The following is a 21,736-nucleotide window of genomic DNA, read 5'->3' on the forward strand; positions in this document are numbered from 1 at the left end:
TTCCCCTTACTTTTTAGGAGGGAAAAAGTGAGTCTTATAGAGCAAAAAATACGGTAATTATACAATATTTTGGAAGACATCTGAAGGCAGCCCTGTATAGGAGAGGATTTTTTTTGACGTTTTATGTTTTGTTATGTTTTCATATAAGGTGGAAGCTGCCCAGAGTGGCTGGGGCAACCCAGTCAAATGGGAAGGATATAAATAATAAACTTATTATTATTATTATTATTATTATTATTATTATTACAGTCATACCTCGGGTTGAAGTTGCTTCAGGTTGAGCGTTTTCGGGTTGCGCTCTGCGGCGACCTGGAAGTAATGGAACGTGTTACTTCCAGGTTTCGCCACTCGTGCATGCAGAGATGCTCAAAATGACATCATGTGCATGCGCAGAAGCAACGAATCGTGACCCGCGCACACCCAGACGCGGGTTGCATTATGCTCTGGATGCAAATGGGGCTCCGGAACGGATCCCGTTCGCATCCAGAGGTACCACTGTATTATTATTATTGAATAAAGGTAAAGGTAAAGGTACCCCTGCCCGTACGGGCCAGTCTTGACAGACTCTAGGGTTGTGCGCCCATCTCACTCAAGAGGCCGGGGGCCAGCGCTGTCCGGAGACACTTCCAGGTCACGTGGCCAGCATGACATCGCTGCTCTGGCAAGCCAGAGCCGCACACGGAAACGCCGTTTACCTTCCCGCTAGTAAGCGGTCCCTATTTATCTACTTGCACCCGGGAGTGCTTTCGAACTGCTAGGTTGGCAGGCGCTGGGACCGAACAACGGGAGCGCACCCCGCCGCGGGGATTCGAACCGCCGACCTTTCGATTGGCAAGCCCTAGGCGCTGAGGCTTTTACCCACAGCGCCACCCGCGTCCCTTTATTATTGAATAGGACCTCCCTATTTTCATTGGAGAAATGTTGGGGGGTATGCAAGAACCCTGTGGGTCAGGCCTGTCTAGTCCAGCATTCTGTTCTGACAGTGGCTGACCAGATGCCCCCAATTGAAGCCTGCAAGCAAGATCTGAGCGCCAGAGAAGTTGCCTCACCTGTGGTCTCTAGAAATTGGTATACAAAGGCATAGTGGGTCTGACGATGGAAGCAGAGCACAGCCTTTGTGGATAGCAAAGGTAAAGGTAAAGGGAACCCTGACCATTAGGTCCAGTCATGGCCGACTCTGGGGTTGCGGCGCTCATCTCGCTTTACTGGCCGAGGGAGCCGGCGTACAGCTTCCGGGTCACGTGGCCAGAATGACTAAGCCGCTTCTGGAGAACCAGAGCAGCGCACGGAAACGCTGTTTACCTTCCCGCCGGAGTGGTACCTATTTATATACTCACACTTTGACGTGCTTTCGAACTGCTAGGTTGGCAGGAGCAGGGACCGAGCAACGGGAGCTCACCCCGTCACAGGGATTCGAACCGCCGACCTTCTGATTGGCAAGTCCTAGGCTCTGTGGTTTAACCCACAGCGCCACCCACGTCCAATCAGATAGACGCTGTCAAAAGAAAGGCGTACTCCATGTCTGTACAAGAGGGAACCCTAGCCTGGCATCATAGTCCTATTTCAGAAACAGGGCATTTGAAAGATCGAGCAGGATAATGGCCTATTCTGGGATGCTTCCAAAATAAAACCATGGACCAGATGCAGGGGTAGGCAACCTAAGGCCAGGGGCCAGATCCGGCCCAATCGCCTTCTAAGTCTGGCCCACAGATGGGTGAATCAGGGTGTTTTTACATGAGTAGAATGTGTCCTTTTATTTAAAATGCATCTCTGGGTTATTTGTGGGGCATAGGAATCCGTTCATTTCCCCCCCAAAATATAATCCAGCCCTCCACAAGGTCTGAGGAACTGACCCCCTGCTGAAAAAGTTTGCTGGCCCCTGCTATAGAATTTGGGGGGCTAACACTTTAAAGGCCCTGTGAAGCTCACAAGCAAGGCGGTGGGTTGGGTGTTGCTGGAAACAAAACGCTGGGCTAGAGGGACCCCCTGACCCAGGGGTGCCAACCATTTTAGGCCCATGGGCACAATGGGATTTGGGCAAGATGTCCATGGTACCATTGTGGCCACAGGGACCGGGTTAGCAACCCGCACATTTCTGACCCATCAATGCAATAATATTCCCAACTGCAGCCTTAGAACTGTAGAATTGTAGAGTTGGAAGGGACTCTGATGATCATTCAGCCCAGGGCCCAGATCTGCCCCAATTGCCTTCTAAATCCAGACCAGCGTGTTTTTGCATGAGTAGAATGTGTCATTTTGTTTTAAATGCATCTCTGGGTTATTTGTGGGGCATAGGAATCCATTCATTTTTTGCTCTCCAAAATATAGTCCGGCCCCCCACAAGGTCTGAGGGACGGTGGACCGGCCCACTGCTGACAAATTTTGCTGACCCCTGGGCGAGAGCCTGCCATCTCCCCCAGAATCCGCACTATGGTCCCAGTTCAATGCGCTGCCTTCCGATGCAGTCAGAGGTGCCGCTCCAAGTCCTTCCTCCATCCCCCAAAATGGTTCTGAGAGGACCCCGCACATCTCCTTCCGGTTCCCCCACAGTTTTTGGCTTCTCCCTATCGGAAGGCCGTGTCCCAAGAGACTCAAAGAAGAGAGTTTGCAAACGCCTACGGACATGTGGGAATGAAGCCCAGGAAAACCCCTGGAAAAAACAGAGGCAAGAGCAGGAGGAGGAAGAGGAGGAAGAGGAGAAGATCAGCGGTGTCCGGTTCGCTCAGAGCACAGAGAGGTCATGGCAGGACTTGGAGCGGACTTTCAGCGCCACCTTCTTGTTGTTGCGCGCCACCAGCCGGTCGAGGAAGCGGCGCACCTTCTTGGTGAGACTCTCCTTGCGCTTGTAGAGCGACATGCGCCTCTCGTTGGCCTCCTTGCTGTCGCGGCGAAGGCGGATCTGCCGCACCACCCCCTCAAAGAGCTCGGACACGTTGTGCTGCAGGGCGGCGGACGTCTCGATGAACTTGCAGTCGAAGACCACGGCGCAGGCGCGGCCCTCTGCCGAGAGAAAAGGGGCAGCCGGTTAGGAGATGCTCCAGGCGAGGGGCAGAGAGAGACCCTGAGAACGTGAGGGTGTCTAAATAATAATAATAATAGTAATAATAATAATAATAATAATAATAATAATAATAATAATAATAATAATTTATTCTTTATACCCCGCCCATCTGGCTGAGTTTCCCCAGCCACTCTGGGCGGCTTCCAGTCAAGTGTTAAAAACTATATAGCATTAAATATTAAAAACTTCCCTAAACAGGGCTTCCTTCAGATGTCTTTTAAAAAGAAGATAGCTGCTTATTTCCTTCACATCTGAAGGGAGGGCGTTCCCCAGGGCGGGCGCCACCACCGAGAAGGCCCTCTGCCTGCTTCCCTGTAACTTGGCTTCTCGCAGCGAGGGAACCGCCAGAAGGCCCTTGGCGCTGGACCTCAGTGTCCAGGCAGAACGATGGGGGTGGAGACACTCCTTCAGGTATAGTGGACAGAGGCCGTTTAGGGCTTTCAACACTTTGAATTGTGCTCGGAAATGTACTGGGAGCCAATGCAGGCCCATGGCCCCTCGAGCCCACAGTGGCCAACCAGATGCCCCGGGAAGGAAAGCAGCAATCAGGATTCAAACACAAGAGCCCTCTCCCCTCCTGTCATTTCCAGCAGCTGGTATTCAAAACCATTGCTGCGGCTAGTAGCTATCACAATCCTCTCCTCCTGCTTAATCCTCTTTCAAAGCCAAGTTTGATGGCCATCATTGCCTCCTGTGGGAATTCCATAGTTTAACTATGTGCTGCATGAAGAAGAACGTCCTTTTATCTGTCCTGAATCTTATAACATTTAAGGGCAGGCCTTCCCATCTCTGGACCGCACCCAACACCAGGAAAACCCAGCTACAAAACCTAAAATCGTGGTAACTTCTACCATATGTGGTGCATGCTCTAGTTATCTCCCGCTTGGACTACTGCAATGCGCTCTACGTGGGGCTACCTTTGAAGGTGACCCAGAAACTACAACTAATCCAGAATGCAGCAGCTAGACTGGTGACTGGGAGCGGCCGCCGAGACCACATAACACCGGTCTTGAAAGACCTACACTGGCTCCCAGTACGTTTCCGAGCACAGTTCAAAGTGTTGCCGCTGACCTTTAAAGCCCTAAATGGCCTCGGTCCAGTATATCTGAAGGAGCGTCTCCACCCCCATCTTTCACCCAGACACTGAGGTCCAGCTCCGAGGGCCTTCTGGCGGTTCCCTCACTGCGAGAAGCCAAGTTGCAAGGAACCAGGCAGAGGGCCTTCTCGGTGGTGGCACCCTCCCTGTGGATGCCCTCCCACCAGATGTCAAAGAGGAAAACAACTACCTGACATTTAGAAGACATCTGAAGGCAGCCCTGTTTAGGGAAGCTTTTACTGTTTAATAGGTTATTGTATTTTAGTGTTCTGTTGGAAGCCGCCCAGAGTGGCTGGGTAAACCCAGCCAGATGGGAGGGGTATAAATAAATTATTATTATTATTATTATTATTATTATTATTATTATTATTATTATTACTTGTAAAGCTGTTGAGACTTTCTGGGAACTGTTATATAATGAGTTAAAGAAAATGTTTAAAAACACTTATGTTAAAAAAACCAGAAGCCTTTTCACTGAGTATAGTAGGTGAAGAAATACCACAAAAAGAGAGATAAAAGACTGTTTATGTATGCAACAACTGCTGCAAGAACTCTTTTAGCCCAAAAATGGAAACCACAAGAAGTACCAATGAAAGAAGAGGGGCAGATGAAAACGATGGGACTTTGCGGAACTGGCGAAGCTGACGGGAAAAATCCAAAACCGGCACAATCAAGTATTCCAAAAAGACTGGAGTAAATTTAACAACATTAGTAGGGTCATCTGAAGACTTGTCATGAGAAGTTTCTTACCTTTCTATATTTAAATTATGAGGTATTTTGTAATGAGTTATATTAGAAGTGGAAAATATATAAAATGCTGTGGTATAAAGGTTAGTTTTGAAAGCCAAGTGGTGGGAGGGAAGGAAGTTGACAGGCTCTAAAGAGCCAAAGAAGTAAAGTGGATAATAATGGTGTGATTATATATGTTTAAATAGAAAATTAATAAAAATTATTTTTAAAAAAACCCAAAACTTAAATCGGACCCTTCCACGCATGGGCATAGCCAGGATTTTTGTTGGGAGGGGCAGGCCTTTGTGGGTGGGGGAGAACCTCAGTTAGCTATGTATTTTTCTTGATTTTTTATTGATTGGGGGGGGGGGTAGCTGCCCCTCCCTGCCCCCCTGGCTACACCCATGTCTCCATGCAACCCGTTTATTCAGTGTTATGTACTAAGTTGAATAGGATCCAAAATGCAGCAGTCTGATTGGTCCTAGAACAATAGAATCCAGAATGCAGCAGTCTGATTTGTCCACAGGAGCCACCCAATCCAGCTCCAGGTGGAAGTGAATCCGCAACCCGATTGGCCTACAGGAGAATCCCGGAATTAGCCAGTCATGTGGGGCCCCTTTTGTAAATAATGTCTATAAAGCAGACATTCTGGGGGAACTTCCATTCCACCTCACCACCATGAGCTGAATAAAGAGCACGAAATCCACTCTCGACTCTGAGTATATTTCATTCAGGTTTCATCCGAATCTGCTTGCACAAAGTTTATGAAGGGGTTAGATTATATCCGGTCTTTATAGGGTGGAAACCCTGTGTCCATCCTAATACAGTGGTACCTCGGGTTAAGAACTTAATTCGTTCAGGAGGTCCATACTTAACCTGAAACTGTTCTTAACCTGAGGTACCACTTTAGCCAAAGGTCCTCCTGCTGCTGCTGCACCACTGGAGCACGATTTCTGTTCTTATCCTGAAGCACTATTTCTGGGATAGTGGAGTCTGTAACCTGAAGTGTATGTAACCTGAAGCGTATGTAACCCGAGGTACCACTGTATTGTCGTGGGCTGTTTGCACATCTTCCCGCTAATAATTCATTCATCCCAAACTTCTCTGTGCATCTCACTGTCGCTTTCCAAATGGCAAAGGGCAAAATGGTTTTTTTAAAAAAAATGATTTGTTGCACTTGGGCAACTGAAGGCTTTAATCCACTTTAAATATGCAAAGCATTAAGTTCTGGTACATGTGCCTTCCTTCCCACAAAATACTGTCAGTCTGGAGGCACCCTCGGTTATTTCTAGGGATTAAAGAAATCTAAAGTCAATTAATCAAATGTGCTTTTATCAAGTCTGTGCGCAAACATTTGCTTTTGGCCAGGAGACCAGCGGGGGCTGTGGGGAGTCACACTTTCGCTTGTTTCCAGACATTCCAAGACATCTCGGGGGAGGTTGTGCTATCAAGTAGCTTTCATTTATGGATATTTCTCTTAAAATTATGTGCCATACTTTTCCGTGTATAAGACGCCCCTATGTATAAGATGCCCCTATATGGGGGGACTCAAATTTAAGATAATGGGGGGACATGGCAGAAAGTTGTGGAGCTTTTTTTGCGGAGGATTGCCCAGAGTTGTTAAGCCTAAAATCGCTTACCCACCCGCATCACAAAATCTGCATATGTCTGTCCCCTTCCTGGCAGAAGCCAATTGCCTGCCCAAATGATGCAGCGTCGGACCCTATGCACGATCTACCCATGTATAAGACGACCCCCACTTTTTAGCGTGCTATTTAAGGAAATAAACCTAGTCTTATACAGTGGACGCTCGGGTTGCGAACGTGATCCGTGCAGGAGGCACGTTCGCAATCCGCAGCATTCTCAACCCATGACCTGCGCATCTGCACATGCGCGGTTCTGGTACTTCCAGGTTCGGTGCAGTGTGCAACCCAAAATCGCACAACCCGAAGCGTCTGTAACCGGAGGGATGACTGTACACGGAAAAGAACGGTACAGTCATACCTTGGGTTACAGATACTTTAGGTTGTGTTTTATTGGGTTGCAGGCAGCCGAAACCCAGAAGTACCAGAATGGTTGGCTTCCGGGTTTTGGCGGTCGAGCATGTGCAGAAGCGCTAAATCATGCTTTGCGCATGCACAAAAGTGCCAAATCGCAACCCGCACACCCACTGTATGTACTGTTTTTTTTGCTCCATAATATGCACTTTTTTCTCCTAAAAAGTAAGGAGAAATGTCTATGCATCTTATGGAGCGAATGTGTGGTTGATCGCTGGCTCCCTTTCCACCCCCACCCCCATGCCTAGGCCTCCATTGTTGAATGTTCTGCAGACGGAGACTATTTCCCCAGCAACATGTGACTGGCTGGTTAGATTGTCTGGAAACTGTAGAAATGGCTCCCTTTCCTTTCCTAAAGAAGCTGTAGAACTGTGAGTTGAACCCCATAAAAACAGGATTTTTTCCCTTTGCAAAGTAAGCTCAACAACTTTGAGCTGATCCTCAAAAAATGAGCTTTTCCCCTTTGCAAAAGAAGCTGCACACTGTGAGCTGATCCCCCTTTCCTCCTCTAAAAATTAGGTGTGTCTTATGGTCAGGTGCATCTTACGGAGTGAAAAATATGGTATTCCACAGTTTGAAAACCACTTTTCGGGGCACATTGCCGTCAGAAGGCAGCGTAGGATAAATTGAGAAACAAAACAGCATACAGTGGTGCCTCGCAAGACGAAATTAATCCGTTCCGCGAGTCTCTTCATCTTGCGGTTTTTTCGTCTTGCGAAGCAACCCTATTAGCGGCTTAGCGGCTATTAGCGGCTTAGCGCTTAGCGGCTATTAATGACTTAGCGGCTTTAAGAAAAAGGAAAAAAACTCGCAAGAACTCGCAAGACGTTTCGTCTTGCGAAGCAAGCCCATAGGGAAATTCGTCTTGCGGAACGACTCAAAAAACGGAAAACTCTTTCGTCTAGCGAGTTTTTCGTCTTGCGAGTCATTTGTCTTGCGGGGTACCACTGTACCAGCAAACTGCCATTCTCCCTGCTTTTTTCCTTCTCCCTCCCGCCGCCCCCCGAAATAAAGCAGGATTCCTCCCGAGGCCCCACAGGGTCCAGCCCAAGCCCTTTTCCACCCACCTTCCACAGACACCTCTCGGGAGCGCACCAGGTCTGTCTTGTTCCCCACCAGGATGATGGGGATGTTCTCTGCCTGACGAGTCCTGCGCAGCTGGATCCGGAGCTCGGAGGCGCTTTCGAAGCTCCCCCGGTCTGTGATGGAGTAGACGATGACGTAGGCGTTGCCCACCTGCATGCAGTAGTTGTGGAACCAGTTGTCTTCTTCCGGGGCCTGTGGGAAAGGCAAAAGGGCAACTTAGCACGGCTCCCCAGGGCAGCAGCGGTGGCTCTGGGAAGCGACAAAGGGAGGTTTCAAACTGGCATGGTCTCACAGCCTACAGAGATGAGCACCCCACATTTATTAGTGCATCTGTAGTACAAATCTAGTACAAAGACGCAGGTGGCGCTGTGGGTTCAACCACAGAGCCTAGGGCTTGCCGATCAGAAGGTTGGCGGTTCGAATCCCCGCGACGGGGTGAGCTCCTGTTGCTCGGCCCCTGCTCCTGCCAACCTAGCAGTTTGAAAGCACATCAAAGTGCAAGTAGATAAATAGGTACCACTCCGGCGGGAAGGTAAACGGCGTTTCCGTGCACTGCTCTGGTTTGCCAGAAGCGGCTAAGTCCTGTTGGCCACATGACCCGGAAGCTGTACGCCGGCTCCCTCAGCCAATAAAGCGAGATGAGCGCCGCAACCCCAGAGTTGGCCATGACTGGACCTAATTCACTGGACCTTCCTCCACTGGAACGGAGGAAGTAGTGGCCCCCCCAAAATTTGGGAACCAAATTTTCCTGAGTGATTTGTGGGGCATAGGAATTTGTTCAATTTTTTTTTTTCAAAATATAGTCCGGCCTCCCACAAGGTCTGAGGGACAGTGGACCGGCCCCCTGCTGACAAACTTTGCTGACCCTTGGTTTAGACCACAGGACCAGGCTAGGATCATGGTGGTCAGAGGTGGTCTCTGGCTTCTGGGTGACTGAATTGTCTGCTCTGCTTCATCCAACCCGCCTCCTGTTGGAAGTGCCATTGTCCTTTTAAACACACACACACAGCAGCAGCCCTGTGTCTGTCTGCAGATTAAAAGCTTCTGCCTCTGGGCCCTGTTTGACACAGCCTCCTTTTCGATCTGTCAGTGGCCTCTTCCTGCCCGGGGAGCTTCTCTTCCAAACCATGCCGGGCTGCCTGCTCAGCGCAGCAGAAGCAACACAGAACCGACCCAAACAAGATGCTGCCCCGCAGGAACAGGAAATGCAACGGCAAGGTACCGGCCTGATCCTGCAAGTGTCCAGCATCTGGACGGGGAATGGAAGCAGCCTGGCTTTGTCCCTGCAACTGGGTGCAGGGATAGCAAAAACACTTTTCTGTTTGGAAATGGTTAGGCGGCCCGGCAAAGCTGCAAGATGGAACTAGCTTGGGGACATAGGGAAGGAAGGAAGTTGCAGCTCATTTATGCTGGCTAAAATAATAATAATAATAATAATAATAATAATAATAATAATAATAATAATAATAATTTATTATTTGTACTCCGTCCATCTGGCTGGGTTTCCCCAGCCACGCTGGGCGGCTTTCAACAAAGATTAAAAATACATCAAAATGTCACACATTAAAAACTTCCCTGAACAGGGCTGCCTTCAGATGTCTTCTAAATGCCAGGGAGTTGTTTTTCTCTTTGACATCTGGTGGGAGGGTGTTCCACAGGGCGGGCGCCACCACCGAGAAGGCCCTCTGCCTGGTTCCTTGTAACTTGGCTTCACGCAGCGAGGGAACCGCCAGAAGGCCCTCGGAGCTGGACCTCAGCATCCGGGCTGAGTGATTGGGGTGGAGACGCTCCTTTAGGTATACTGGACCGAGGCCATTTAGGGCTTTAAAGGTCAGCACCAACACTTTGAATTGTGCTTGGAAACGTACTGGGAGCCAATGTAGGTCTTTCAAGACCAATGTTATGTGGTCTCGGCAGTCACTCCCAGTCACCAGCCTAGCTGCCGCATTCTGGATTAGATGTAGTTTCCGGGACACTAGACCTCTCTCTCTGGCCCTTGAGATGCTGGCAGCCACTTCCACTCCCCCAGCCTTACAACAACCCTGTAGGATAGGCCACTCTTATCTCCATGCAACAGAAGCCTGACTAGGGCAACCTCATGATTTGAGGGAACTGAATCGGGAACACTGTAGTTTCCCCCCCCAGCTGTGTGCCTCTCCGCCCGGCCGGCTCTCAATCTAATGGAATGTTTTGCACTTGTTTTTAATTGATTGCTCCCCAACCAAGGCTTTTGGAGATGAAGCAGCCGTGACAAATGTAAAGCGATCAATGGATGCTCCCACAAGCAACGCGGGCAGAAACTCACAGCCGGGACTCCAGCCTGGGAAAAAACCACAGACAACGAGCCCCATGCTGGATCACCTGGCCCAGATTTCACCAGTCTGGTGTCTTTCCAGATGTTTTGGACTGGAGATGATGGGAATGGTAGCCCAAAAAGTTCTGGAGGGCACCAGAGTGGAGAAGGCTGAGCTAGTTTGCCACGTTTCCAAATAATGGTGGCAAGCTGGATGCTTTGGGGAGGGTTCTAAGCAGAGCAGAACAGGGCCATTCACTCTGTTACTAAAACCCCAGTGCCTGCTAGTCAGATCTAGGCCTTTTCTGGAAATGGATGAGGCCCTCTGTTAAAAGCAGGATCCCCTAGCACAGGGGTCAGCAAACTTTTTCAGCAGGGGGCTGGTCCACTGTCCCACAGACCTTGTGGGGGGCCGGACTATATTTTGAAAAATAATAATGAACGAATTCCTACGCCCCACAAATAACCCAGAGATGCATTTTTTTTTAAAGGACACATTCTACTCATGTAAAAACACACAGATTCCCAGACCATCCGTGTGCCGGACTGAGAAGGCGATTGGGCTGGATCTGGCCCCCAGGCCTAAGTTTGCCTACCATGTCCTAGCAGATCTCTCCTCAATTTAGATCATTTGTCCATCGCTTTTAGTAAGCTTCCCATGTAAAATAATTATTTTGTGTTGCACCTTCTGAGTGTGCATCAAACAGCCAGAGAATAATAATAGTAATAATTTATTATTTATACCCCGCCGATCTGGGTGGGTTTCCCCAGCCACTCTGGGCGGCTTCCAAAAGAACACTAAAATACAATAACCTATTAAACATTAAAAACTTCCCTAAACAGGGCTGCCTTCAGATGTCTTCTAAAAGTCTGGTAGTTGTTTTTCTCTTTGACATCTGCTGGGAGGGCATTCCACAGGGCGGGGGCCACTACCAAGAAGGCCCTCTGCCTGGTTCCCTGGATCATACTTCCACCAGGCTCCTCCCTGCAATGTCCCCTGGCATCAGCTATTCCATCAGGCTGCAGCAGAGGAAGGAAAGGGAAGCGCTTCTCTATCAGCTTAGTTTAAGAGAGCAGCAACTTTTAGCTCCTCCTCTCCCTGAAGCTCTCCCCTTCTGTTTCCCCATTCTATGAATCCTCCTTGCTAGTTGTGCAATCTAGTCGTGATCTATCAAAACTGACAAACTGGAGTGTGGTGGAGTCTCCTTCTTTGGAGGTCTTTAAGCAGAGGCTTGACAACCATATGTCAGGAGTGCTCTGATGGTGTTTCCTGCTTGGCAGGGGGTTGGACTCAATGGCCCTTGTGGTCTCTTCCAACTCTAGGATTCTATGATTCTATGACCATTGGCCTACCCGCTTCTCAGCTTCCCAGGTGTCAATCACCATCAACGTTGTCTCCTCGCCGTCCACCGATAAGGTGCGCTCGTAGGTATCCTCTGAAAAGAGCAGACAAGGTCAGGATCAGCCGGGAATGGTCACCCCGAAGAACAGAAGCTGCACCTACCCCAGAAAACCTCATTGGGCCCAGAGCATGACACCTTATTCATGCAGCGCGTCGTTAGACTGTGGAACTCCCTCCCACAGGAGACCGTGACGGCCAAATTCAGGGATGAGAGAGGGCTATTGAAGACTCCTAGCCAGGAGGTCTATGCTTTGCCCTCCACAATTGGAGGCAGCAGTTGGAGGCACCAAAGACCACCTGCTGGAAACTACAGGAGGGGAGAGGGCTGCTGCTCTTGTGCCTGAATCCTGTTTGTGAGTTTCCCATAATGGGTAATAATAATAATAATAATAAATAATAATAATAATAATAATAAATTCCTCTCCAGCCGAAGCCAGGCTCAGGGCGGCTAACAACACTAAAATAGTGCAACATTATAAAAACATTATAAAAATTAATTAAAATCAAAATTGATGGCAACCATAAACTAAAGTTTTGTAAAGATTGCCAAAGGAGGGAGTCAGGCTGCACCCTGACCAAAGGGCCTGGTGGAACAGCTCTGTCTTGCAGGCCCTGCGGAAAGATGTCAAGTCCCGCAGGGCCCTTGTCTCTTGGGACAGAGCGTTCCACCAGGTTGGAGCTGCGGCCGAGAAGGCCCTGGCTCTAGTTGAGGCCAGCCTAACTTCTCTGTGGCCTGGGACCTTCAAGATGTTTTAATTTGAAGACCGTAAGTTTCTCTGTGGGGCATACCAGGAGAGGCGGTCCCGTAGGTACGAGGGTCCTAGGCCATATAGGGCTTTAAAGGTTAAAACCAGCACCTTGAACCTGACCCTGTACTCCACCAGGAGCCAGTGCAGCTGGTATAGCACCGGGTGAATGTGATCCCATGGCAAGGACCCCGTAAGGAGTCTCGCCGCGGCATTCTGCACCCGCTGGAGTTTCTGGGTCAGTCTCAAGGGCAGCCCCACGTAGAGCGAGTTACAATAATCCAGTCTGGAGGTGACCGTCACGTGGATCACAGTGGCTAGGTCAGGGCGAGAGAGGTAAGGAGTATCTGGGTATCTGGTTGGCCATTGTGAGAACAGGATGCTGGACTGGGTGGGCCATGGACCTGATCCAGCAAGCTCTCCTTAAGGGCAAGAGGTGTAAATGATCCTTGTCAAGAGAAGCAGAGGTGACCTCAGTGGCCACGAGCGGGAAGGTTTGCCGGCCAGGGGCCGGATCACTCCCACAGAGATTGTCCGTGAGCTGGACTGGCACAGCTTTGTTAGAAGCCACCCAGAGTGGCTGCAGAAACCCAGCTAGATGGGCGGGGTATAAATTATTATTATTATTATTAACAAGGAAATAAACTGAGTGATGCTAGTTCACACCACTGATACTCCACAAGGGCTTTTTCTAGGCAGTTGGAACCCGCCCCCCGGCCCCCTCTCATTCCTCCCCAGCCCCCCACCAATCACACGACAGCCCTACCTCTCTGCTGCTCAGGCAGATCCTTGTCTTGAACCCCAGCAAAGAGGTACATCAGGCTGGTCTTGCCCACGCCAGGGTCGCCCAACAGCACCACGCGGTACAAGGATTCCCAGGATTCCTCAGAGTCAGAGGACTCGGACGACCAGCTGCCACGGGGCTCAGGCAAGTGGACTTTGGGGTCACAGGAGGATGACTGACCCAGCTGTGGATGGCCTGGTTCAGCCTGGCTGGGACGGACGCCCAGCATCCCTGGGCGAGACCCATAGGGCATGGGCAGCGGGGTGCTGGCACGCCTTCTGGCAGGGCTGCCTCCTCGCTGGGTGTTCAGAGTCATCTTCTGCAACAGCAGGGAAAGAAAGAGAGAGGGAATTGATCTGAGATCAGCTTTTTTTTTTGCCAATGGCTGCTTCCTCCCGAAGTGAGTGGACTAGAGTGCCCGGTCCACTTGCGGTGGAGAAGTAACTGCTCTCAGAAGCCCTGCTTCTGTTTATCTGCCTTGGACACCAGCCCAAGGCAAACAGGCATAAATCATTCCCATCTGGGGCGGGGGGGGGGGGACCGTCCCGGAAGACGTTGTGTTACATCCAAACAACTTTCAAACTGCTGGGAGCAGGAGATTTCGACGGGCTGCTTGCAGAACTTCAAGGTAGCACCAGGATTGGGAAAGAGGGAAGTCTCTCTCGGGCAGCGTCCCAAGAAGCATCTCGTGGTCCATCTGGGATGCCGAGGCAGCACCCAAAAACGGCCTTGAGAACGACAGACCGTGTATATATGTATGTGTGGGTATAAATATATATCTCATGTATAAACATGAGTCAGCAGGAGGGAGGCTCCAATTAGAAGCAGCTAGCCAAAGATGAACTTTTTCCAAACTTTGGGAGGGGGGGGCACCACCCCCTTAGTTCCATAAACAGACCCCACCCTACCCTATAAAATGCATTTCTCAGAACAGCAGTTTGCACAACCCACTAAGGAAGAGAAAAGCACGGCGGGGTTCGAAACAGCAGCAATTGATTGCATTCAAAATCCGGGTCCAACTCCTTGGTTGAATTAATCCAACCAAACTGATGAACATGATCCGGCAACGCCAGCCTTGCAAAGCCTGAGGGTCACCTCCAGAGCCCCCACCCCAGCCTCTTAGTGCCCCCACCAGGGAATCCCGCCACTGATGAAGCCCAACAACATCTGGAGGGCACCAGTTTGGCAAAGGCTGCTCCTGGTCAGTCAGTTTTATTGCACATAGCCAAAGGCTGCCGCAGTGAACACAGAATCATTCAACAACGAAAAGAAAATACGCTGGATTAATACAAAAAAACTTAAAACATTTATATTATCAAGACATTACCTATTCTCAACAGAGCTCTAAAAGTACCTTAATATACAGGTTAAGACATTAAACAATAAAATCTATAGGCTAAAATCGTCACATGGCCACTAATATATGAAAAAATAATTAATACAATGTGCAATTATATTTGGAGTTTGGTGATAAAGATAGACTATAGCTTGATGTAAAGGTAAAGGGACCCCTGACCATTAGGTCCAGTTGTGGACAACTCTGGGGTTGCGGCGCTCATCTCGCTTTACTGGCCGAGGGAGCCGGCATACAGCTTCCGGGTCATGTGGCCAGCATGACTAAGCCGCTTCTGGCGAACCAGAGCAGCGCACGGAAACGCCGTTTACCTTCCTGCCGGACCGGTACCTATTTATCTACTTGCACTTTGATGTGCTTTCAAACTGCTAGGTTGGCAGGAGCAGGGACCGAGGAACGGGAGCTCACCCCTTCGTGGGGATTCGAACCACCGACCTTCTGATCGGCAAGTCCTAGGCTCTGTGGTTTAACCCACAGCGCCACGCGCGTCCCTTTTAGCTTGATGTAGATAGGGTCAGGGACACGGGTGGCGCTGTGGGTAAAAGCCTCAGCGCCTAGGGAAAAAAACCCGCAGGAAGTCGCAAGACATTTTCGTCTTGCAAAGCAAGCCCATAGCAAATTCGTTTTGCGAAGCACCTCCAAAACGGAAAACCCTTTCATCTAGCGGGTTTTCCGTCTTGCGAGGCATTCGTCTTGCGGGGCACCACTGTATTATGTTTTTACTGTGATTTTATTGGTGTTAGCCGCCCTGAGCCTAGCTCTGGCCGGGGAGGGCGGGGTATTATTATTATTATTATTATTATTATTATTCTTATTATTATTATGCTCTAACCAACTGAGCTGCAAGTCCCATATGATGCTGACGCTTCTGGGAGCCTGATTAACGGTCAGGCATGTGCATGGTCACAGAAGCTCACTGTATGACAAAAAATATGTTATTGTAATGATCCTCATCATCACCATTTTTATTGCATTTATAGCTCCCATTTTTCTCCAAGGAACTCAGTCTGGTGTACCTGGTTCTCCACTCCGCGGTTAACCCCCACAACAACCCTGTGAGGTAGAGTAGGCTGAAGGACAGTGACTGGCCCAAGGTCACCCAGTGAGCTACATGGCCAAGTGTGGACTGGAGTCCTGCCCTCCCAGGTCCTAGTCCGACACTCTAACCCAGGCATAGGCAAACTCGGCCCTCCAGATCTTTTGGGACTACAACTCCCATCATCCCTAGCTAACAGGACCGGTGGTCAGGGATGATGGGAATTGTAGTCTCAAAACATCCGGAGGGCCGAGTTTGCCTATGCCTGCTCTAACCACTACACCACACTATTGCCCATTTTTACAACAAAACAGTGCTTATTCCCAAGTACAGTGGTACCTCAGGTTACAGACACTTTGGGTTACAGACGCTTCAGGTTACAAACTCCGCTAACCCAGAAATAGTACCTCGGGTTAAGAACTTTGCTTCAGGGTGAGAACAGAAACAGTTTCAGGTTAAGAACGGACCTCAGGCATGAATTATGTTCTTAACCAGAGGTACCACTATAGATGTGTTTCACATCAGGGCAGCAGAAGCAAACTCCATTTTCCTCATTGTAACCGTAAGGATGCTATGCTTCAAGCATTCTCAAAAGCACAAAAGTTCAACTTTTGTTTTACAATGAAGACTAGCAAACTGTTTCTTGTTTGTTTCTGTTTTATTTTGGGGTTTGTTTGTTTTTGCGCTGACATGTCAGGAATGAAGCAGCAGTTGTCAAGCGTGGAATGGCAAGCATTTCACCCCAAGAAGAAAAAAAAATAAAGTCAAGCGTGCCTGGGCTCTCAGCTTCAGCCCTTTGGGTGTAAAACTACAGGATGTCAGAGTTCTGCCTAGCAAGGTTGCTGCGGCACCTTTGAAGACTGTCACAAAGCACTGGCTACCATAAATTATAGTTGGCAGAATGCATCTCCCTTTCCAAAATACAGTGGCTCGACTGGTTCATTCTGCACATCTGGGATCAAGGTCCTGCAAGCAGTTTTGCTGCCTGGCACAAAGTGAAGCGCCCCAATTGTCGCAAGACTCCTTTTCTCTAAGTCAAGTTCCTAGCCCTCGTGGACGCAAGGAAACTTGAAACCATGCAATTGGGTGGAATATCAGAGAACCAAAGGGGAACCTTGTTCTGCTCAGAAGGTTAAAGGGAAATCGAAAGCAGGTGACTTGTTAGGGCACAGCTCATAGTGTAGCAAAATAAGGAACATACTGTATATTAGGGCACAATAAAATCACCATGGTCTGGGTTTACAGGGAGCATTCCACACTCTGCAAAGCAATTTCCCAAGGCTCGCAGAAGAGCAAACTAACCAAAAGTCACTACGCACAAAGTTTTCCTGGGTGCAGAATCCAGATGCTACAGAACAATTTAGGGAAAAGGTGGGCAGATTGCAGGCTTTTTTGTGGGGGCACTGGAGCCCCAATCTCCACCAGCCAAATCCTGGTGCAGAATTAAAGAACACTGAGACAGAATTAATGAAACCCTGAGCCCAGGAATTTGCTGTTGAGTATCCGAAGTGAGCAGCGATCACACACAAAATCCAAGCCTGGTTACTGTTCAGTATAATTTAGGAACGTGAGAGTTGCCATCGTTTTGTTGCTGGTATTGTTAAAAACAACAGGGGATCAGAAACCGTCCCCGATCTACTGCAAATCACGCAGAGATCTGCCAGTAGATCCTGATTTCACCCCACACCCTGGCCTTTAGGGACAGCAGACCAGAGAGGAAAAGTTATCTCGACACACTTCATAAATGGGTGCCAGAAATGGCAGGGTTGGAGAGAAATGTCCAAATTTCAGTGTCAGCTCTTCAATCTCATCAGACTAGAGTCACACACACACACACACACCGCACAAAGGCTGGAGACGAGATGGAGCGTTAGAGCAGCTCCATTTCCTTTAGAACAGTTTCTATCCAAATGTGATTTTGGTTTTCAATGCAGTGTAAGGTAGTCTCTATGGGAGTATATTATATTTAATTATGGGGTATCAGAGTTTTTAGGGGGCTAACCAGGCTGGGATAGCTGGGATAGCAGGCTTGTTGGTTTGTGAATGTCTGATGTAGATTTTTCAGTTTCGTTGTTCTGTACGGGACAATGACACTAAAGATTATTGTATTGTAAAGGAGGGGGAGGAACTGTGCTATTTTTCTAGAAAAAGAGGTGCCAGGTGTTCATCACGAACACTTCCCTTGTTCTCTTATAACGGCAATGGCACCCACCTGAGAGGGGGCCTGAACTGAGTTATGGTGAGTTCTGCCTGAAAAAAGCCCTGGGGAGGAATATGGCTTTGCTTACTTCCCAGTTAGCAGGAGCTGAGCCCCCGCTCCCCAGTTCCTATGTCTTAAGGAGGGAGGGGGGCCTGGACTTTATTTATAAGTTGGAAAGGAAGCAAAGGGCAAAGGATGTGAAAGTTAGCCGTTGGAAACAGATGGAAAACATCTCTGAATTGCTGGGAAGAGCCAGCCTGGACGGTGGGGGCTCCAGGGTCCTGGGGGAGAACCAGCAACCCCCATGCTAACCCACCCCCACTTTGCACATTGAGGAGGCAAGTTCAGTCTTGTTTAGGGCGGCTTTCAAGAATTGTTCCTGCCTCTCAGTTTTGCTTTGCTCCCGATGGCCTGGCTGTTTTCAGATTTTTGCCTGCTGCCGAATCAGCTTTATCAATATTCACCGCTGCCTTCCTTTTCCCCTCATTATAACCATTATCTCTGTCCTGACTTTGAGGATATAAATCCCACCAAGGGGGCTATGTATTCTATTTTGCTGGGGACCATTTTTTAACAGCTGAAGTTGTGGATTTTTAGCAGCTGACAAACAAAATAGCTGGAGCCCTTCTCACTCCAAAAATAGTGTGTGTGTGTGTGTGTGTGTGTGTGTAACACAAGCAACAACATATCCTGTGGGGTTGTTTTCTTTTTTTTCCAACCCAGGGTCTGGTTTCATGGCAGTACCAGTAACCCAATGCCATGGCATGGTTTTGCCAGATTCCAAAACATGGTTAAAAATTCAGAAGGAAAGTTGTTTGCAATGAAGGACGCCATTGTCGTCGCTGCGGTGGCATCGAATTACACACATACACACACTACGCAGACCCTATGAACTGGCAACCAGTTTTCACTTCTGGGGTCCCGACCCTGGCATAAGAAGAATAAAGGCAAGAGTGCTCCAGAGCATGTGCAGAGAACATTTCCTTTTTGCTGATCTGAGCCCCACCACCGCCAGGCTAGGGCAAGGCAGCGCCAGGCCTTGGCACGTCTCAGAGTATTAGGGCTGGGGAGGGGGATATTCGGAAACTCTCTCTCCGAGGGGCCACGGCTGCACCAGCGGTAGCCCCCCCAAGCCCCGAGGGAGAGATCCAATTTCTCTAGCGGACCCGGTCGCTCTGGACGAATACAGTCCTATCTGAAGCAAGAAGAGGTGGGCAGGCAAAGAGGCTGTCCAGAAGTCGTCAGCCCTGAGCGCACTCTGCGCGCGCTCAGGAGCCCTCTCGCCCGCATTCTTATCCCCCAAAATTCGGAGCGGCGCCCTCCGCAAGTTTCCAAGAGAGAGCCCCACTTTCCAGAGCCGGGCACTGCGAAGAGAGACTCCGGGATGGCGAGGGCTGCCGCGCCCGGATTTGGAGAGAGGACCGAGATGGCGGAGAGCGCGGACGGTCCTCGGTCTTCCTCGCCGGGGAAAGGCGACTCGCCATCCGCCCCGTCTCCCGTGAAAGATATCCAGCCAGCCCTTCTCTGCGGAAAGTCTTTTTCCCCCGCCGCCCTGATCTCCTTACCTCCGCCTGCTGCTGGCGGCTCCGTCGGCAGGGCGCTCTCAAGGGGTCCCCACGCGCGTAAAAGCGCACCGCCTGTGCGCCCCGTCCATCGTGTCCAGCTCCATTGCGCAGCGCCGCGGCGCGCCGAGGGAGGGACTTTTAAGCCCGGGGAGGTCCCTGCGCGCCGCTCCTGGTGGGACACACCCCCTGCCAAACCCCAGCCAGCCGCCCTCCCGGACTCGGCCGGCGAGACGCTTCTGAGCTCGTACAGACGGCCCCGCGTCTCTCCAGCGCGTGACTGCCGGTGGCCTTGGCGAGAGCCTCCGCTGGAGAAGCTAAAAGGATCTGGATCAGCCCGAAGGTCCTTGAAAACGCGGGCGGGAGCGGGGTAACGCAGGCGCGCGGTGTTTATTCCCTTTTTATCAGATTAGAAAACTCCTCGCTTCTCAGGCACACGGCTCGGTGATCTCCGCTGTAGAGCAAGCAAGTGAGGAATAAGCAGTAAATAAACATCGCCAGGACCCGTCGGACAAAGTCGATGTTGGGGGCATCCGAAGTTGTTGAGCATCTTTAGCGGATTCGCCAAAGTTGTTGAGGGTTTTTAAGGATATCGCCCCCTGTTGAGCTTTTTGGGGGGAAACCACAGGTAGAAATACCCCCCCCCCCGCCCCAAAAGAGGACATCGCCCGCCCTCGCTTCCAGCCTGCTAAAAAGATCACAAAGAAATAGGAACTCGGCAGCCTTTTCCAGCCAATGGCCCGTCTAGTCCAGCGTCCTGTTCCCACGGTGGCCAACCAGATGCCTGCGGGGAAAGCAGCAAGCAGGATTCGAACACAGGATCCAGCACACTCCTGGGGTTCCCACCAACTGGGATTCAGAAGCATGGCTGCCTCCATCTGTGGCGGCAGGAATTACAGAAGTTGTCCCGGTTTCTGATTGGATCCTGCACCGTCCTGCTTGTTCTCATAAGGTAAAGGTACCCCTGCCTGTACGGGCCAGTCTTGCCAGACTCTAGGGTTGTGCGCCCATCTCACTTAAGAGGCCGGGAGCCAGCGCTGTCCGGAGACACTTCCGGGTCACGCGGCCAGCGTGACAAAGCCGCATCTGGCGAGCCAGCGCAGCACACGGAACACCGTTTACCTTCCCGCTGGTAAGCGGTCCCTATTTATCTACTTGCACCCGGGGGTGCTTTCGAACTGCTAGGTTGGCAGGCGCTGGGACCGAACGACGGGAGCGCACCCCGCCACGGGGATTCGAACCACCGACCTGACGATCGGCAAGTCCTAGGCGCTGAGGCTTTAACCCACAGCGCCACCCGCGTCCCTTGTTCTCATAGGACGACCCTATTTTTCATCGGGGAAAATGTTGGAGGGTAGGGAGGTGCCCGTCAGAATTTGTTGGGCACTGACTCCATCAGTCCCAGGGAGCCTGGCCTCTGGGCATGGAAGGGGAGTTGGAGATGAAGCTGGCATTTTCTGGAGCAGAGCATCCAAGAGGCAGCTTGATGATGATGATGATGATGATTATTCTTATTCTTATTTTGCGGACGAGGGAGCTCCTGACAGAGGGTGGCGCTGTGGTCTAAACCACTTGATGATAATATAATAATAATAATAATTCTGCAGAATTGCGGAATTGGCAAATTGACACGCAAACTATGTGATAAGGACAACTGTGACTTTAAAGAAGAATGGGAACCTTTTACAAAGTACTTAAAGAAACAACAAAATGAACTGGACTCCTTGGCATGTTTTTAATAATAATAATAATAATAATAGGAATAATAATAATAATAATAATAATAATAATAATAATAATAATAATTTATTATTTATACCCCGCCCATCTGGCTGGGCTTCCCCAGCCACTCTGGGTGGCTTCCAACAAAATATTAAAATACAAAATATTAAAATACATTATTATTATTATTATTATTATTATTTTGGGGGTGCGGGTGGTGCTGTGGTCTAAACCACTGAGCCTCTTGGGCTTGCCGATCGGAAGGTCAGCAGTTTGAATCCTTGCGACGGGGTGAGCTCCCGTTGCTCGGTCCCTGCTCCTGCCAACCTAGCAGTTCGAAAGCACATCAAGCGCAAGTAGATAAATAGGTACCACTCTGACGGGAAGTTAAATGGCATTTCCGTGCACTGCTCTGGTTCGCCAGAAGCAACTTAGTCATGCTGGCCACATGACCCGGAAAACGCCGGCTCCCTCGGCCAGTAAAGCAAGATGAGCGCTGCAACCCCAGAATCGTTCGCGACTGGACTTAACTATCAGGGGTCCTTTACCCTTTATAATGATAATGATTATGATAAAAATAATAATAAATAATTTATACTCCGCCCATC

At 49.8% G+C, this 21,736-nt stretch overlaps 1 protein-coding gene across 2 annotated transcripts; it reads right to left on the reverse strand.

Annotated features, from left to right (window-relative positions):
- Nucleotides 1-2,275: 2,275 nt before the first annotated feature.
- On the reverse strand, nt 2,276-19,566 carry REM1 (RRAD and GEM like GTPase 1). 2 transcript variants are annotated; one of them, XM_083447645.1, is made up of 5 exons: nt 19,410-19,566; nt 13,237-13,573; nt 11,676-11,758; nt 8,039-8,221; nt 2,276-3,000 (listed from the first exon to the last, which is right to left on the reverse strand). In XM_083447645.1, exons 2-5 carry the CDS (start codon nt 13,568-13,570, stop codon nt 2,764-2,766), a joined length of 837 nt encoding a protein of 278 aa, XP_083303771.1. In that variant the 5' UTR covers nt 13,571-13,573; nt 19,410-19,566; the 3' UTR covers nt 2,276-2,763. The 2 variants fall into 2 exon arrangements, with proteins under 2 accessions (XP_083303771.1, XP_083303770.1); XM_083447644.1 differs by having other exon boundaries at nt 8,011-8,221; nt 19,410-19,557.
- Between the last annotated feature and the right edge of the window lie 2,170 nt (nt 19,567-21,736).

The sequence above is a fragment of the Podarcis tiliguerta genome (assembly GCF_965153285.1).
Source record: "Podarcis tiliguerta genome assembly, chromosome: 6".
Taxonomy (NCBI): Eukaryota; Metazoa; Chordata; class Lepidosauria; order Squamata; family Lacertidae; genus Podarcis; species Podarcis tiliguerta.

What these genes read in the sequence shown, in the direction of transcription:
- REM1 (XM_083447644.1), bottom strand. Translation starts at nt 13,570, where the DNA reads ATGACTCTGAACACCCAGCGAGGAGGCAGCCCTGCCAGAAGGCGTGCC. An exon ending in CCTGGGAAGCTGAGAAGCGG is followed by an intron (nt 8,222 to 11,675) that starts GTAGGCCAATGG and finishes CCTTTCCCACAG; the next exon opens with GCCCCGGAAGAAGACAACTG. An exon ending in CCGAGAGGTGTCTGTGGAAG is followed by an intron (nt 3,001 to 8,010) that starts GTGGGTGGAAAA and finishes TTCTCTCGGCAG; the next exon opens with AGGGCCGCGCCTGCGCCGTG.